This window comes from Crotalus tigris, unplaced genomic scaffold, assembly GCF_016545835.1.
Source record: "Crotalus tigris isolate CLP2741 ecotype Arizona unplaced genomic scaffold, ASM1654583v1 scf7180000017674.1595824, whole genome shotgun sequence".
NCBI lineage: Eukaryota > Metazoa > Chordata > Lepidosauria > Squamata > Viperidae > Crotalus > Crotalus tigris.
This window is the reverse complement of record NW_024096559.1, coordinates 1394791-1412686: the sequence shown is the minus strand read 5'-3', so window position 1 is coordinate 1412686 and position 17896 is coordinate 1394791. Positions and strand designations below refer to the sequence as shown.

Genomic DNA, 17896 nt, shown 5'->3' with positions numbered 1-17896 from the left:
CTAAATAAGTTTTAAATCCAACACCATCTGTAATGCAGATCTATATTTACAAGATGCAGTCTCATTTCTGATTACTTAAGGGCAGAAGAGTTGTGAAATGTGCAATTCCTTTTCAGAGCAGCTCTTTTGTCAATGTATGAATTGCAATGTGTCATAGCAAACAAATCCTAAGATTTACTCTGTCTTGGGAGATTTCCAGAACTGAGAGCTCAGTGATGAACTGAAATGTCAGCATACAATTTTTATGCCTCTGCCATTTCATTTTAATTTCACTATTAGGTAACATAGATAGTTATAGATCCAATAACAGGATTAAAAAAAGTGCTTGGCCCCACTGTCTTCTAATCCCTCCCTCTTGAACTTGTCTGAATCACTAATTCCTGTTGAAAACCAAGCAGGAGCCATCTTGTGCCATGTCACATGGCAAGATAACCCTAACACGCATCCCTTCCTTGGCCTCCACCCTGTCAACATAATTGTACTTTAGGATTTTATCGCAACACAGAGAAACAACTATTTCCTTCCATTCCTCTAATTCTAAATGAGTGCATTACAGCAGAGAATGTGCAGTTTGTCTTCTACAAGAGATCTGTGTAAATTGAAAGATATTCAGAACTAGGACAATTCTATGTATTAGTGCATCTAAAGTGAAAAACCAATGCAGGTGGTCCTCAATTTACAACCATTATTGAACCCAAAATTTATGTTGCTAAGGGAGGCAATTGTTAAGTGAGTTTTGTCCCATTTTATGACTTTTCTTGCCACAATTGTTAAGTGAATCACTACAGTTATTAAGTTAGTAACACAGTTGTTAAGTGAATCTAGCTGCCCGCTGATTTGGCTTGTCAGAAGATTGTAAAAGGTGATCACATGACCTCAGGACACTGCAATTGATAGAATTAAGAATTGCCAAGCACCTGAATTTTGATCACGTGACCATGGGGGATAATGCAACAGTTGTAAGTGTGAAAAACCGTCAGAAGTCATTTTTTTCAGTACTGTTGTAACTTTGAACAGTTACTAAACAAACCACTGTAATTCGAGGACTACCTGTAACATGTATAAGCTCCTTCTCATTTGGAGTGGAATTTATATGATGTTATAACTACTGTAGTAACAGAAGTACAAAATTAATGTTCTTTTTGGAATCAAATGCTAAATGCCCATTGTTTTATGGTGTTATTATAGATAGATAGATAGATAGATAGATAGATAGATAGATAGATAGATAGATAGATAGATAGATAGATATAGATATAGATATAGATATAGATAGATATAGATAGATGGAAAGACCTTTGCAAAAAAATCAAGAAAACTTTTGGAGTGCTCACAGTTTAACTGTCCAGTTAGGGAGCAGACTGACCTTGAAAAGCTAAGTAGGCTTGACCATGGTCAGTACTGGGATAGAAACCAACAGGAAATGCTGTATTGAAGACTAATTTGGGAAGAAAAATCTGTAATAAGGCAATAACAAGCCATATTTCTATTGTTGCAAAAAAAAAAAAAAATCTACATGGCCAACATGAAGTCATGGGAATTGATCCTACTTTAAGAAATCTGTTGCATGCATTAATACTTAACCTTGTCAATTACTTATAAGTCTGAAAAGGAGGAAATCAAGAATAGTTTTTTCATTGTGATATGGACCACGTATACCTGCGCTGAATATACATTCAGAGGTACGGTGTTCCTTAATTCTTAGATCTGACCTATGAGTTTGTGTCAGGACCTAACTTTCTTCATCTCTAGGCTACAATGCAATTGATCAGATGCATCAATCTTATCCCAGGTGCATAAATACTTGGATGAAGGATAGGACAGGATTATAGATAGCCATACAGAAGTGAAGTGGCAAAAGCACAGAGAGTAAAGATTACATTGATCTCGTAGACAGTATGTTCAAATTGAATATAGTGACCCTTTCCAAAGGTATTGTAGGGAAGAGGATTATCTTAGTCTATTTGTGTACCTTTGTATCAGTGTTGACTCCTGGTCACTGCCTGGAAAAGTCCCTGCAATCTTTTTGGCAAGAAGAGGTTTCCCACTGCCTGCTTCCTAGGGTTGAGGGAGAATGACTGGCCCAAGGTCACCCAGATGGCTTTGTGCTTAAAGCAGGGCTAACATCCAGTCTCCTGGTTTCTAGCCTGATACCTTAACCACTACACCAAAATGGCTCCAGTATTAGTCCATGATAATCCCACATCAGGTATCATGAATCTATAGTGCTTTTCAGACTAACAAATGTTATATTGTTTTATTTAAAAGCATACATTTCCATGGTACGAAGTGAACTGTACCTAATGAAAGCTTATGGCTTTAAATAAAATGTATTCATCTAAAAAAGATATTACCAGACTTCTTTTCAAGAACCTCACCTGCCAGCCTCCAAAGTGATCTGATATGCATACTGCGATACTGTTTCATGTGAATTATGCAGTATTCTTATCACACATACCATCTGGTTTAAAACAAGCCTCTGCCCTTTGACTATGTATCATAAACAGAAAGCTCTGAAAATAAATTATTCTAAAACTAAAATTCTCATACTTGCCCAATGCCATAGAACAGTGATGGCGAACCTTTTAGAGACCGAGTGCCCCAAAACCATCCGGCCCCCCTTTCCCGCCCCCGCCTGCCTCCCTACTCCGTCCCCCCGCTCTGCCCTGTCCGCCCGCAGGGCCACCCACCGCCTCCGTGGCCTGCTGCAGATCGCCCAGGCAGCCCTGCAGCACCATAGCGGCCATGCCCTCCGCCCGCGCCCCACAGCATCATCTGCACGCGATGGGGCACGAGGGCAGAGTCTTGTCCCTGCTGCCCAGCTGCCATGTCCTTGGCTGCGCTGCTCCGCGTGGACTGCACCCGGGGGCTGGTGGTGTGGAGGGGGCTGCAGGGGGAGGCGGGGCTGGAGCGACAGCACGTGTGGCCACAGAGAGGGCTCTGAGTGCCACAGCTGGCACGCGTGCCATAGGTTCGCCACCAATGCCATTGAATCTGTGTTTGATGGGTGAATCAACATGTAAATATTTAAGATTTGAAACATTGTTTGAGGAGAATATTTTAGTTTTCTAGTAGGTATAGGGCACATTGAGCGCATCATCAAAATTACCTAAAATTATCAATAGTCTGCAATTTTTTTATTATTTTACTGGGGCATTATTTATGCTGGCTATTCTTTAGATATTTGAAGCAAACATTCATGTATGTCTCATTTTGATACCCTTTTGGTCCATAAGGTTCTTTTGTCTCCTTGGGCAGATTACCAAAGGGTTATTTTCCAAACAGCAGGAAATGTTCCTAATGTGATCTGGTTGAAAGTATTGTTTTTCCTATGAAGCATCTGAATCTTATTCAGTTGTGGTTCAGGCCTAGTCATAAGTCAGAAATGGCACTAGTCACGTTAAAGCACTGTTTCTCAACTTTGGTCACTTGAAGATGTGTAAATTTCAACTCTCAGAATTCCCCAGCCAGCATGGCTGGCTGGTTGGCATGGTTGGCTGCGGAATTCTGGGAGTTGAAGTCCACACATCTTTAAGCCCCTAAGGTTGAGAAACATGGTTTTAAAGGATAGCCCTTATTAGGGCCTGAATGGAGGAATATCTGCCCCTCCTGGTCATATTGGATTTCTTGGTTGCATTCAGGTACCTTTCTGGAGTGTCTGCAAGGGTTGGGAAATGGAGACACTGCTTTGACCATACTCCAAAACCTCAGAGCTCTTTTACCAAGCAATTGCACCAATTAGAATAGAATAGAGCTGGAAGGGACCTTGGAGGTTTTCTAGTCCAGCCCCCTGCTGAAGCAGGAGAACCTATACCATCACCAGACAAGTGACTGTCTAGTCTCTCCTTAAAAATATTCAGTGATGGAGTGCCCATGATTTCTGAAGGCAAGCTGTTCCACTGGTTAATTGTCCTCACTGTCAGGAAGTTTCTCAACTCCAGGTTGCTTCTCTCTTTGATCAGTTTCCAACCATTGTTTCTTGTCTTGCCCTCTGGTGCTTTGGTGAATAACGTGACCTCCTCTTCTTTGTGGCAGCCCCTCAAATACTGGAATATTGCTATCATGTCTCCCCTATTTCTTCTTTGCTTTAGACTAGCCAAACCCAAGTCCTGCCGCCATTCTTTGTATGTTTTAGTCTCCAGGCCTTTGATTATCTGATTTTTTTTCCAGAATCAACATCTTTTTTGTGATATGGTGACCAAAATTGGCTGCAGTATTCCAGGTGTGGACTTACTAGGTTTTATAAAGCGGTAATAACACTTCACATGTTCTTGATTCTATGCCTCTGTTTATACAACCCAGAATTGTATTAGCTTTCTTGGCTGCTGCTGCACACTGCTGGCTCATAGTCAAGTGATCGTCCACTAGGACTCCAAGATCCCTCTCACAGTTACTGTTTTTAATTAAATGACAGCATTCCTCCCTCCCCCTATTTTCCATCAATGGTCAAATTATGGAAGGAGTAAAAATGTCATGTTGGAGATGGTTAAGAGCAACAATGCTTGACTTGAGCTTAGACTCAGTCTTTGTATACTCTCCAGATTTAATTAAGGGCACAATTCACATGAGCCTCTAATATGGGTGCTTTGCCATTTGAACAAATCAAGAGTCTTTCCTCCACTGCTATAAAGCATAAGTTGTCTAATCCATGAAACGTAGTTTACCATTCCACCCATAACAGCTAGATATTTTTAAAAGTAGAAGAATAAAAGAATATGCTTTTAACAGTGGTTGCTGAAAGCCATTAGTGGGAAAGGGCTACTGCTCTCTAATCCAAGCGTATTAGCTTCCTAAAAGCATCCAGCTGGCTTTGGAGTGACACAGATGGTTAAACTAGATGGGCTTGTAGTTTGACTCAATATAGGTGTCATGGTTCCAACAGATGAAACTCTTCAAAAGTATCGGCACTACATAGTTAAAGCCAAAAACTGAATTCCCCTCTCCTGGGCACAAAGTAGCAAAGCACAATTCCCTCCTCCAATTAACAGTCATAAACCACATTCCCCAGCTCTCCAGCCCAACAAATCTTTATCAACTCTGGGCACAATAAACTTGGATCCCCAGGGCTGAGTTATTATTGTTATTACTAACTGGACTTTCATCCACATCCCCCCTCCCAGCATCAACTAACTCTAAAAGTGAAAGAGAAAAGATGGCTACATTTCCATCTGTTGTCAAAGCAAGAACATCCAATGTTACCAGAGTTGACATCAAGCTCTGTTCTCCAAGAAAAGCTATCCCTTTGTAACCTTTTCTAGCATATATAGTCCCTGATATTTTAGCCCGATTCTATGTGTTTAAAGTAAACATAAACACTTGATTTGTAAATAACGTCTGTTTTTAAAACAGGTAGAGACAGAATCAATCTCCAAAATCAGACTACCGGTACATGTTCATCTCCCAGGGATATAATATGACCATGAGAACTGACTATATATTAAATAGCAGTAATTGCTACTGTATACTAATCTAATATACCAGTGGCTTTATTAGCAGAAATTAACTGGTGAAACTTTTACAGTATGAATATAAAGCATCATTACTTGAACATATCTGCTTATTAAAGAAGCATGAAAGGCAAAATGATAGGAGTGGATTTAAGAAAGATAACTATAAAGCTAGTATTATATGGGACAATTTTGATGCATGACGCTTGGAAATAAATAAAGAATGGACAGTGCCCTCTACTGCACTCTGCACAACATTTCACAACCTTGAAAAAGCAGCTTCAGCTCCCATAATCCTTAATCAAAATAGTGCTGTCTATGCTAAATGGGAATTATGAAAACTAATCTAAACCTGTAAAAGGCACTATTTGCCATTTTTATCATTTATTGTACTAACATCCATTGTACTTTTAGAACAGTAATTGCTCTCCTTTCAATATAAGACTTGAAGTTTAGCTGTTAGTCATCAAATAGTTACATGCAAGCACAAATTATAAAGCTTTAGGATAATGTGTAAAACAAAGATCAAGTCTTACCAGCACTGTAGCACTTCAGAGAAATAATACATTCCCTAACCTTTCTAAAACATTGTTAAGTATGAATAACCAATAAGGTAAGATAACCTTTATTGTCATTTTTTTACTGTGAGCACATTGGCACATATTAAAAATGAAAATCTGTTGCCTGCTCTCAAAAGAAAGTATATATCTACCCATACACATACATAATACATATATACACATGCTATATACATACATACATATATACTTACACATATACATACACACACACACACACATATATATGTATTAATCACTGTCCATTTTGAATACATAGCAGAAAAAGGAAACTTGAAAGTTCACAAAGTTGATAGTATATCTAGATGTTCTGCTTTGGATACCACAAAGCCTCCTCTCAGAAGGTAACAAGGAAAACAGGTCATGAAGAGGTTGCGTAGTGTCCCAGACAATACTGTGGACCCTGCTTAAGCTTCGCTTATATGTTATGTCCTGGATAGAAAGAAGTGAACTACCAATAATCTTTTCTGCCATCCTCACCATTCTGTGCACTGCCTTCCTGTCCGAAGCAGTAATGCTTCCAAATCAGACAATAACACAATATGACAGGATGCTTTTGATCATCCCTCTATAGAAAGTGGTAAAGACAGGGGAAGAAATAAGTACTTTTCTCTGTGATGCAGAAAATGCAAGTACTATTTTGCCCGCTTCATCAGTGTCTCATTGTCGAGCAACCAAGCTAGCCTACTCATTAGTTTTACACCCAGAAACTTGATGCTACTAGCTACCTCCAAAGGTGTGTGGCCGTGCCTGCCTTTTCTGAAATCGACAATGATCTCTTTAGTTTTTCCTATGTTTAAGATGAGGCTGTTTTTATTACACCAGTTCACCAAACTCTCTTCCTCCTTGCAGTAAGCACTCTCATTGTAAGAGGGTGAATAAGAACCACAACTGTTGTATCATCCGCATACTTCACAATATGGTTGGTGGCAAACTTTGCCCAACAGTCATGGATCAACAAGGTGAGCTGAACCACAGCGGACTTAGGACACCGCCCTGAGAAGAACCTGTGCTCAAGAAAATGGTATAAAAAATATTAGTCCCAACTCACACATATTGGGGTCTATCAATAAGAAAATGAAGAATCCAGTTGCACAAAGGAGTATTAAAGCCTAAAAGGCCCAGTTTGTCTACTAAATACTGGGGAATGATTGTATTAAATGCCGAACAGAAGTCAACAAGTAGCATTTGCACAAGTATTTCTTTCCTTAAGTCAGACATGTCAAACTCGCGACGTCATGTGACATCATGCAATGTATTGGGACAGTTTTGCCATTGCCGACAATGGTGCAGCTTCTGGATGATGCGTCCAGCCCACGGGCTAGCACTTTGACCCCCCTGCTCTAAGTGCACCAAGCTCAGATGGAGAACAGAAGAAATAGCATCCTCTGTAGAGCAATTTGGAAAGTAAGCAATCTGGATGGCAGGTGATTTGGACGATATTGAAAGGCACACCAAATTTTCTCCAAAATTTAAATAAATCAAAATAAAATGAAACATGATCAAATATTCTGTACTGATTTTAATTATATAATATGAAACAATTCTAATCTTATTAAAGATTAATAAAGATTCGATCCAAAACTCAGTACCTTTTTTTAACTTGAATCTCAGCAAATGTATGGGATGCAGTGATAAATGGATAGAAGATCAAAGACTCTTAAAACATGGTAAGCAGAGGTCTATCCTTGAGAAACACAAGGGAAGTCTATAATTTTATATTTGGGCAACAGTCATAAACATTTGTCTCCCATTGGCTGACTTGCTTATAATTATATGCTTATACAGAGTTAAACAGAAATTACAAAGCAAAGTTCTTAATTTCTTGAATAATTATAAACCGTTTTTATGAGTCGTGGGTAGCATTTGAGTCAGCAGAGACCTTCCATCTGTATCATGTTAAATTAACTGCAAAATCCTATATGGAGACACAGAAGATATTCACTAAAACTTTTCACTTGAATGTAGGCCCTAGTGTAACACAATTCCAGTAAAATGCAAAGGATTAATATACAACTGGCATTTTCAAATTTGCATTTGGCAACACATTCCAGGCAGATGTATGGACAGGGACTAGAGGAAAAGTATACTCTTTAAAAATAAATTGTCCTTTCTATAGTTTCCAAATCCTAATCTGTCCAACTACACAACAGATTAAAGATAACTTTGTATAGCTTCTTAGGAAGCATCTAATGAGTCTTGTGTTTTCATGTAAACAGAGTAGTTTTTCACAGACTAGGTAGCAAACTTACCAGAACACAGATGATTTTAAAAGCCATTCTCCAGTTCAGAGAAAAGTGAGCTACAAATATCCTAAAATATCTAGTAGTGATCTAAAAAAGCAGCGCACACAACACCATTTTATGAAGGAATCAAGATTGTGGACAGGGATAAGCAATGAAACTGCTTATTTAAAGTAGGAAAAATATATATTTTTTTACTCAAATGCATTTTATAAATGACCTCAAGCACTCTAAAGAGAGTAAGCCTCAGATGAAGTGAATCCCGTAAATGTTAAAATTTGGAGCTGAGAATATTTTAAACACCCATCCATCCACACTCCACTTTAGCCTAAATCAATAGTGTGGAGATACCACATTCTCATTTTTCTCATTGGAATCTAAAACCAGTTAATTAGTGATTTATATTTCTACAACTCATGACTACAAATTTGTGTTTGTACACTATGCTTGAAGGCGAACTCTTAAATTGAGAGATAAATGGGGTAAAGCAACACAGTTAAATAGGGGAGCTAGTCCTGCCTGTGGAAGTTTCTATGTGCTGATTGTAGGGTGATACTTGAGGGGTGTATGTGTACACATATTCTTGTGAAGTGCAGTTCCACTGGGCGACCTAATTTAATTAACTATTTGTGTTGCAGACCTTATCCTTTGATATGTGGAGCTTAAGTCTAACTTATTTGGGAATTTGAGGAAGTTTGGGTAAAGGATTGCTATCTTTTGATTAATTTAGTTTCAGTTTGACTGTCAATTATCTAGTGATTCTCAGACCGTTGTGGATTCTGTTAATGTTTTAAGGGAAGATGGAAACAGTATAAAGAATAAAATATATTTAGATATAAAACTTCTCACAAGGTAAACTCCAGGGACTTTATAGACGGGTTTTCTGGCAATATTCTGGTATGGGATTTTTGCTACAGGCTTTGCTTCGGATTGTTTTTAAACTTTTAAACTTTCCACTCTACCCCGGTCTCCCATCCAAGTACTATCCACATCCAACCCCCGCTTAACTTTTTGAGGCCAAGATCAACCCAATGTAGCTGATGCAGCGCCAGTCTCCGACGCGGCGTTCCTTATTTGCCCTGAGTACAGACCTGCAGATGTTTTTGCACGACACACGTGCGTGGCCATGCTTCTCGGAACCAGGGTTGGCTCAACCCCGTCTCTTGGGTTTCACGCCCCAGGTGCCGCCGGCTAACCATGCAGGCCCAGCGGGCGAAAAAGTGACCGGGGCGCGGGTCGAGATAGGACCGCAGCTGCAGGGGAGAGCCGGCTTCAGGGGCTCCCCGGCCTAGTCCCCGGGGGCTGGGAGGAGCGGCTGGGCGGGCTTCCCCGGCAGGGGTCGCTACGTCGGCAGGGCCGGCCTGCTTTCCTCCCTCCGGTGGGCGGGCTGAGTTCCTCCCCGCCCGCCGCCCCACCGCAGCCGGAGGGCGCCGCGGCAGCCGAAACGCGATCGATGCCGGGAGCGCGGAGGAGAAGGCGGCGGCGCTGCTGAGAGGGGGGGCGGCCCCGCCCGGAGATGGGGATTCTCAGCATCACGGACCAGGTATGGCGGGCGGAGGAGAAGGCGCCTCGTCTGACCCCTTTCCCTGCGCCTAGCTCTGGCCTCGGCCCTCTCTCTCTCTGCCTCGCTCGCTGGCCCGCCGCGCCCGCTACGCCAGCCAGGGGATGCACGGCCTAGTGCAGAGCCGCCCATTTCGTTTCAGCCGGAGCAGCCTGGCTTCTCCCTGCGGCGCGCAGCTGGGGCCTCGGGATGGAGCCGGCGCTGGGCAGGCGAGAGGCGGCGGGCTGGCCTGGTCCCGGCCAGATGCTACTAAGCTGCGAAGAAGGCCGGCAGCGGTGCCCGGGTTGAGCCCTGCTCTTTCCCGCCTAAGAAGAAAAGAGTTCTTGCCGCCCTTTCGCCGGCGCGCCTCGGTTGCGCCTGCTTTCCCGTTCCCCTAGGCAGCCCTTTCCCACCGCCTGCCTCTGTTTTGGGCCCTCATTTCTGCCTGCGAACTCCTCTCCGTCCTTGTTTGCCTCCTTGCTCCACTCTCTCCTATTTCTGGAGTGCAAGTACTTCTTCCCAACCTAGGCAGGTCCTCGTCTTAGCAGCGGCCCCCAAAAAGGAGATTTTTGCTAGCCCTGTAATTTCTCCTAGCACCATACTGTAGGAAAAAAGAGGATTTGGGCCTAGTGGAGCTTAAAGTATTTTGCATTAGTTCTTAAAGATGCAGAATCCTTCTCAGATCATTCATTTCATATCCTGCCTTTCCTTCAGGAGCTCGAGGTTGCATATAGAGGACTAGCTCCTCCGTTTTTTTCCCCACAGCAATAACCCTCTGTGTTTGTGCATGCGGGCGTGCATGTGCATGTATCTGGCATATCCAGCAAATTTGCTTCTTATCCTTATTCTCCATCCCTGCATCCCTTTCTGCTTCTTCCTCAGACTGCTACATTTCTTTTTTGGGTACTCTTAGTACTTTGTTTACATCAGGCAAGATACCAGTACAAGATTCAAGCTTTTTACTTGTCGAAATACATTTTTTAAATCAGTGGATGAGGTCAAATAATTTGTTTCTGGGTAAGTATTTAGTCATACTTTTGGTGAAGCTGTATTGTGATACATTCAGCCAGTTAGAGAAGTATGTTTTGGCGGCCCTTTCTGTTTTTGAACACTTTAGAAGATAAAGCTTACCTCTTTTTTCTCATTAGGCCACTACCATGTTTGTGATTTTCTTGTACATTTCTGGTATAGTTTATTGTCCTTTGTTTCTCTCATAGTCTGCATTTCTTTTCATTTGCATTTTTCCTGGCAGTTTATTCACATTGTTTCTTTTGCAATATCCATATATCTACAGCACTTTGGGTTGTGGTAGTACCTGAATGTTAACATTTTCCTTTTCTGGCACCTAAATGGAACTCGTTGACTTTTTTGTGTGTGTTCTTTTGAAAGTTATAACTTGTCTAGTTTTTATCTTCTTAGTCTTGATTGTATGTAGCACAGTGATCAGTGGCTCATTTTACAGGATTTAAATGAAACTTCCAAGTATTTTGATTGCATAGTCACGTCATATACTATTTCTCTTTCTTAATGCAGAAGATATAACTAACCACAGTCACATATCATACTATAATATGATTCGATTTTAGCTTAAGATGTTATGTGAAGGCAGCCATTTATCCATTAAGCTATAGTTAAACAAGTCATGTTCATCTTTTCCAGTGTTCTGCTATTTTGAGCATAATAGAAACATTTTAATACCAGCCCACCCAGTTTCAGGGTCTTTTTCTTTTTCTCTCTCTTGGATGGACATTTTTGCTACAATGTGGTTTTATTACAGTGTACTGAGTATTAAGATATACTTCCTATAACCATGTTTTTATTAGGATTGTGATGGGAGGGTTTCTTGTCCTGGTTAACCAATGGGTATAAGATTCTTCAGAAGCAGCTCTGACTTGTTTTCCTACATTATAGTGGAAAATATTGAAATGGAATTTTAACACGGACATATATAGACCTCTTTATCTAGATAAAATAAGTTTGATGTTCAAAAAATATAGTGGAAGATACTTGTTTTGGAGTTGCAGTTTGAATATATAATAATATATGACAAATATGAGTCAGCAGTGTGATACAAATAGAATTTTTTTTCATCTTCATCAGTAGAAGTATAATTTCCAAAACACAGAAAATAATTTAATGCGTTCTGCACTTGTCAGACCCAATGCTGTGTTTCTGGGAATTGCACTAAGAAGGATCAGAGAAGAGTAAACAACATGGTAATGAAGCATGAAACTTAAATTCTGACAAGGAGAATTTGAAGGAAATGAATTGGATTGTTGCACCAGAGCCTGTCACTCAGTGTTATCATCCCAAAGTGCAGGATACAAAGTAATTATAATAAAGCTATAACAGAGTCAAGTTGAATATAATAAAACAACAGTAAAAAATGTTCTGGTAATGTTGAGCTCTGTTTTGTGAATGTTTAAATAGAGGCTGCATGATTGTCTGTTGAGATTACTTTATATTTACTGGACTCCTGCACAGAGGAGGTTGGATTCAGTGGTATAAATGGTCCCTTTGATCTTTCTGATTCTAATTTTTGGATCCCATGGCCCCCAGCAGATGGAAGCAATGTCTCAGTTTAGATCTACCAAAAATGAGTATTGATATTATTTTATGTCCTGCCTTTCCTTCCCTGAAATATCTGAAAGGCAGCAGGTTATCTACCATACATTTAGGGAGTAAGCATTTCACTTAACATCAGTAAGCTACAGGTCCTCCTTAACCACAATTGAGACCAACATTTTTGTTGCTAACAGCTGTTTTAACAAGGCAGTTAAGTGAGCTGTGCCTCATTTTGTGATCTTTTTGCCACTGTTGTTAAGCAAATCACTTCAGTTGTTAAATGAATCATGCAGTTGTTAAGTGAATCTGGCTTCCTCCGTTGACTTTGCTTGTCAGAAATTGGCTAGGAAGATTACAAATGGTGATCAGGTGACCTCCCCCAGACAGCGCAATTGTCATAAATACATGCCAGCTGCCAAGCACTGGAATTTTGATCACGTGACTGTGGGGATGTTGCAGCAGTCGTAAATATGAAAAATGGTCATGTGACTTTTTCCAGTACTGTTATAACTTTGGTCACTAAATGACTGGTTGTGAGGAATACTTGTATACAATATAGTATTCATAAGGAGCTTGTATGCATAAACAGAAACATTGCCTTATCCATTTCTTTGAGCTAGAAGTCAGAAAGCGGCTTTTTAAAATACAGACTACACTGAGTAATAATCTCCACAATATAATTGGAAAATGTGTTTCAATAATTCTAATTTAGCCATATGCCAATTTTGCGAGTTAATTTTTAATTCTCAGTCCTGGAAAAATCCTAGGTTTCTAAATTATAATATTGTTAGATTCTCCACCCTATTGCCATGCCCTTTCTGGCTGTCTGGTTTAAAACATTAGTCTAGAATTTAAAATATTTTATTCCATTAACCTGATTTATATAAATGGAGAGTTAATGTGAAATTTTCCAAGTTTAGCACATCTGATAAAACATATGCACTTAATTTAGATTTTTGTGACCTTAAGGACAGTGGGCTGTATATCATACAGGTTGCTCCAGGAACTGCCTGGACCAAGATTATAGGGCATAATGGGTTCTATAGGAAGAGGGTTTTTTTTTATGAATGATACTGAATCCACTGCATTCCATATGGATGACTCATCTTTCCCCCTTCATCCTCCCTCCTTTTGCTATTGTGTCCAAGGACTTGGAGGGAAGAGAACCTGAGGTTAGCTGGATTGAAAGACTTTTCTGAGAAGAGATACAGAGGCTGAAGGTTTTCCTCTGGAGGATGAAATGAACAGATGGGATTAGATCTGCCTTGTACTAACTAGACTGTACTGAGTATGTAGGCGGACCAGGAGGATATTCAGTACAATTATCTGTTATATATATATATATATATATATATATATATATATATATATATATATATATATATATATATATTCATTCATTCTTTTTTGTGGAGGATTTGTGCAGTTTAGAGTGATGCCAGGAAGATAAGTGAGTTGTCTTGTTTGTGTTTTTGATTATATTTCTCTTTGGTATAGGACTTGTACACAATGAAGTATTTTTTGTTGTAGATTTCTAAACCACCACAGCAACACAATTCTTAGTAGTGTATAGAGATAATTCATATATACACCTACACCATAATGTAACAGTTACAAAAGTTAAAAATCATCCCCCCCTCTCTCTCTCACACACACACACCAAACACAAACACCCCTATCTGCCATTTTCCAATAAGTTGCATTTTAAAGCCTTCAAGAAGTTTTCTTTCACTTCCTTTAGAACAGACATGTCAAACACAAGGCCTGGGGGCCGGATGCGGCCTGCAAAACCATCCTAGAAACAGTGAGGGAAACGGCTCCCACTGCCTTGGCCCTGGCCCATGCCGGCCAGCTGGCCGGCCAGGAGCCAATGTACAATTTTGTGGTGGCCATCTATGCTGAAAGGCATTCAGTCTTAGCACCACAAGGCTGTCCAGAAACAGTGAGGAACCAGCCCCTGCTGTGTCAGCCCTGCCCCCTGGGTGCATGCCGAGGAGGTGTCACCCTTTGTGAGGAATGAAGAAATGGACCATGCCTTGGCGCTTGCCCTGGTCCCACCCCCTTCTGCCAGAACCCTCAGATCTGTCCCACTCCTGCCCAGGCTCCTATAGGCACCCTTGACGTGAATGATGTAGAGCTGGTCATGCCCACCCAGTAGGCCACACCCACCCTGGCCACACACCCCCCGAGGGCAACCGCAATGCTGATGTGGCCCTCAATGAAATTGAGTTTGACACCCCTGCTTTAGAAGGACAACACCTATCTTCTTCAAGGAGACTGTTCCATAACATTTAAGCCATTACTAAAAAAACAGCTCTTCTTAGCAAATGCACACACCCACACAAACACCGGGCAATATGGAGCTGAGTGCCAAACCCTATAGGATTTTATGAGTTAAAAGCAGCTCTTAAATTGCACCCAGAAATCTGTTGGCAACCAATGTATTGTTTGTAGCATAGGTGTAATGTACTCAGGGTATCTAGGGCTAATTAACCCACAGGTTGTTCCATTTTATACCAGCTGCACTTTGGATGATTTTTAGAGGCCTCTTCATACAATATAGCATCTTGCAGTAGTCTAAGCAGATCATAATTGGAAGCATGCATCACTGATATAGGGCCCTCTTATTCCATATAGGGCTGCAGTTGGTTCATTAACCAAAGCTAGGTGCGAATGCCCATTGGGTTAGTACTCCTGCCTCTCTTTCCATATTTTTTTGCGATAAAACATCAAGCTGATAGAGAACATTGTTGCATAAGCAATAGCTTATTTTGCTTAGATTCAACTTTAGTCTGTTTCTTTCCATCTAAAGTCCAATAGTCTCCAGGCTTTTGTACAAAATATTGACGGTGTCACTGGTGCATACTGAAGAAATGCTGAAGAGTTGAATGTTAGGAGCATATTGATGATACCACACTCTGAAATGACAAATGAATTCTCCCAGTGGCTTCATGTAGTTAAAATGCAGGCAGGAAGAACCAAGCAACCAAGCCCTGTAGCATTCCGTCTATGAGAAACCACTGGTTTGGAATCTCTCTCTGTACAACTACTGACTTGAACCATTCAGTGTATGAATTAATGTATCATACTGGTGCCCCCAATCCAACAGATGAGCCAGAAGGTTACCATGACTGCTCATATCAGGGGCAACTGAGAAGACTAAAAGGACCAGAAGAAATCCATTCCTTGCATCTAGGTCCTTGAATAGGTAGTCAAATCAGTGCAATTTCCATCCCATGCTCAGGTCCAAAACTTAGCTCTGAAAAGGGTCCATATAATCAGCTTGTGGGTTGTTCTGAAGTTGACGCCCATCACAGCCTCAATAATTCCGCCCCCCCCCCAAAAAAATATTGAAAACTGGGCAATTATTGCCTAAGGGAGGTTTTTGAGGAGGGGGCATATCACCATCTCTTTCAAAGCTGTAGCAAATATCCCCTAGCACTCACTACTTTCCAGTTATATATATGATCATGCCCCCTCCTATCTTCTGCATAAACCAAGAGGGGGATGGATCTAGCCCATAAATAAGATTGAATATCTTACCTACTTTGTTGGACTCCACAGGTAAAAAGAAGTGGCAGTTAACACAACCATATGTTGCTTTATTTTCTACTTTAGACCCTATCCATTCAGAGTCAAAAGTTTGGTAAATCTGGTTACTTGGCAAAATGCCATGGATCAGTAAAACATTTATGGATCAGCACCTCTCTCCTTCCCGAATCCTAGTGATGAGATTGATGAAGGACTGCAAAGCCAGAAGGGCAGAAGTGGCATTAGCATCCTTGCCCTATCAGATCTCAGTATTTTACACTATATCTGATCCAACTGCTCATCTTTCATCAAATTCTGGATAAGCATCATGTTATTATACCCAGATCTGGCATTTACCATCACCAAACACGTACAGTGTTAGATGACTTGTATTTTGTCTGCAACAGGTTAAGCTGGATAGACATAAATAGTCATAATGAAATATAAAAGTGCAGGATTCTGTCTGAGATGCAGATAGTATTAAAAGGTGCTAAACAGAGTATTACATTTTTAGATCAGCATGCTTGAAGCAATTGAAGAATATTTTTAGGCTGGTTTCAGGCCACTTCTGAAAATACTGGCATATGAAGGTTGTCAAGAATATTTAGAAGAAGCAGCTAGAATAGATCCTATGTTTTAGATATTATATATTCGTGGAATTCAACTTGGTATTAAGATGTTTAAATACCCCACAATTAATGCATGAGGTATAGGCTGGTCATATCTCCGCCACAACATTTATATTTATATTGCTGTAGAGCAGTGATTCTCAACCTTTTTAATGCCGCGACCCCCAACCGGTCGTAAGTCGAGGACTACTCAATCGGTCGTAAGTCGAGGACTACTCAACTGGTGCAGCACCGTTTGCAGAATGGGACTTTTGGCGGGCTCAGCAGGCAGAGACAGCCTGGACAATTCCTATTGGCTTTTGAAAGCCAATAGAATTAGACTCTATTCAAGAGAGTCTATTCTATTGGCTTTCAAAAGCCAATAGAATAAAAGGGAGTAGCATAGCTAAGGAAAAGGGGGAAAAAATGGCGGACTGCGTTGTTTGGCGACCCCCCGTGAAATAGTCGATCGACCCCAAATGGGGTCCCGAACCACAGGTTGAGAACCACTGCTGTAGAGAGTAAAAAGATGTAACTATTCAGCTACCTTTTCTACTAGAGAACATAATAACTTACCTTAATTGTCATTGTTCTGAAAAAGAATAAACAGAACAAAAAAGCTTTACTGCCTTGCCTACATTTATTTTTGAGAAAGCATAAATGATAAATCTTTAATAGAGGGCTATAGAAGCTTTTTTCTTTGGGCATTTGTCTGAAGCCTAATCAGCATTGAATAGATTTGGATTTCATGCAGAAATTGAGGTGTGTAAATCCTCATAAATTGCTGCAGCTATGTTTTGGATATGCTACTTTTGGGGAAGTTCCAGACAATTAATTTTTTTTAAAATTCCCCAAGCACTTCATTTTCAAGCAACTATGGTATCTTATGAACATATTTGGCTGCTTGGTTTTATTGAGGCCTTCTTGGAAATGAAACATTGGAAATGAGACCTGCAGCTCTGGTAGAGAAATATAAAAAGCAAGCCCAATCAAGCATAGATATGTGCATGCATTCAGGCCTCCACAAGCCATCTTCACTTCTCCTTTCTCATGCATTGGCTGATTGTCATCCAGCAGATTTGCTTAGGGTGACTAATGGAGAAGAGTTAGCATTGGAATCTCCTGCCTGGCTGCTGTGACCAAATCGATCAGCACTTTGCTGATAAAGTCATTTAGTTTCACCAGGACATAGTGCTGATTAGATAAGTGGTTCTCAACGTTTTCTTCATCACCCCCTTTAAATACCTTTTGTGACCACGGCCATGGACCACCAAGACTTAACAAGATTTAAATCATAATTTTTCTTCAAGCCTTTGCGGATCCCCATGACAACATTGTGGCCCCTTACAGGTCCACAGACCATAGGTTGAGAATAGCTAGATTA

The 17896-nt window shown here is 40.6% G+C and overlaps 2 protein-coding genes across 3 annotated transcripts in view; one reads left to right on the top strand and one right to left on the bottom strand.

Annotated features, from left to right (window-relative positions):
• The window catches only part of COQ10A (coenzyme Q10A), a 28638-nt gene extending 19152 nt beyond the window's left edge, over positions 1–9486 (bottom strand). Inside the window, exon 1 of the mRNA XM_039337378.1 lies at positions 9360–9486. The gene's annotated coding sequence lies outside the window, so the exon portion shown is untranslated. The remainder of the gene's footprint in view (positions 1–9359) is intronic.
• Positions 9487–9637: 151 nt separating this feature from the next.
• Positions 9638–17896, top strand: part of ANKRD52 (ankyrin repeat domain 52) — a 92737-nt gene continuing 84478 nt past the window's right edge. For both annotated transcript variants that reach the window (XM_039337373.1, XM_039337374.1), the window contains exon 1: positions 9638–9811. In XM_039337373.1, coding sequence (XP_039193307.1) covers positions 9785–9811 — 27 coding nt within the window. In that variant the 5' untranslated portion in view covers positions 9638–9784. The remainder of the gene's footprint in view (positions 9812–17896) is intronic.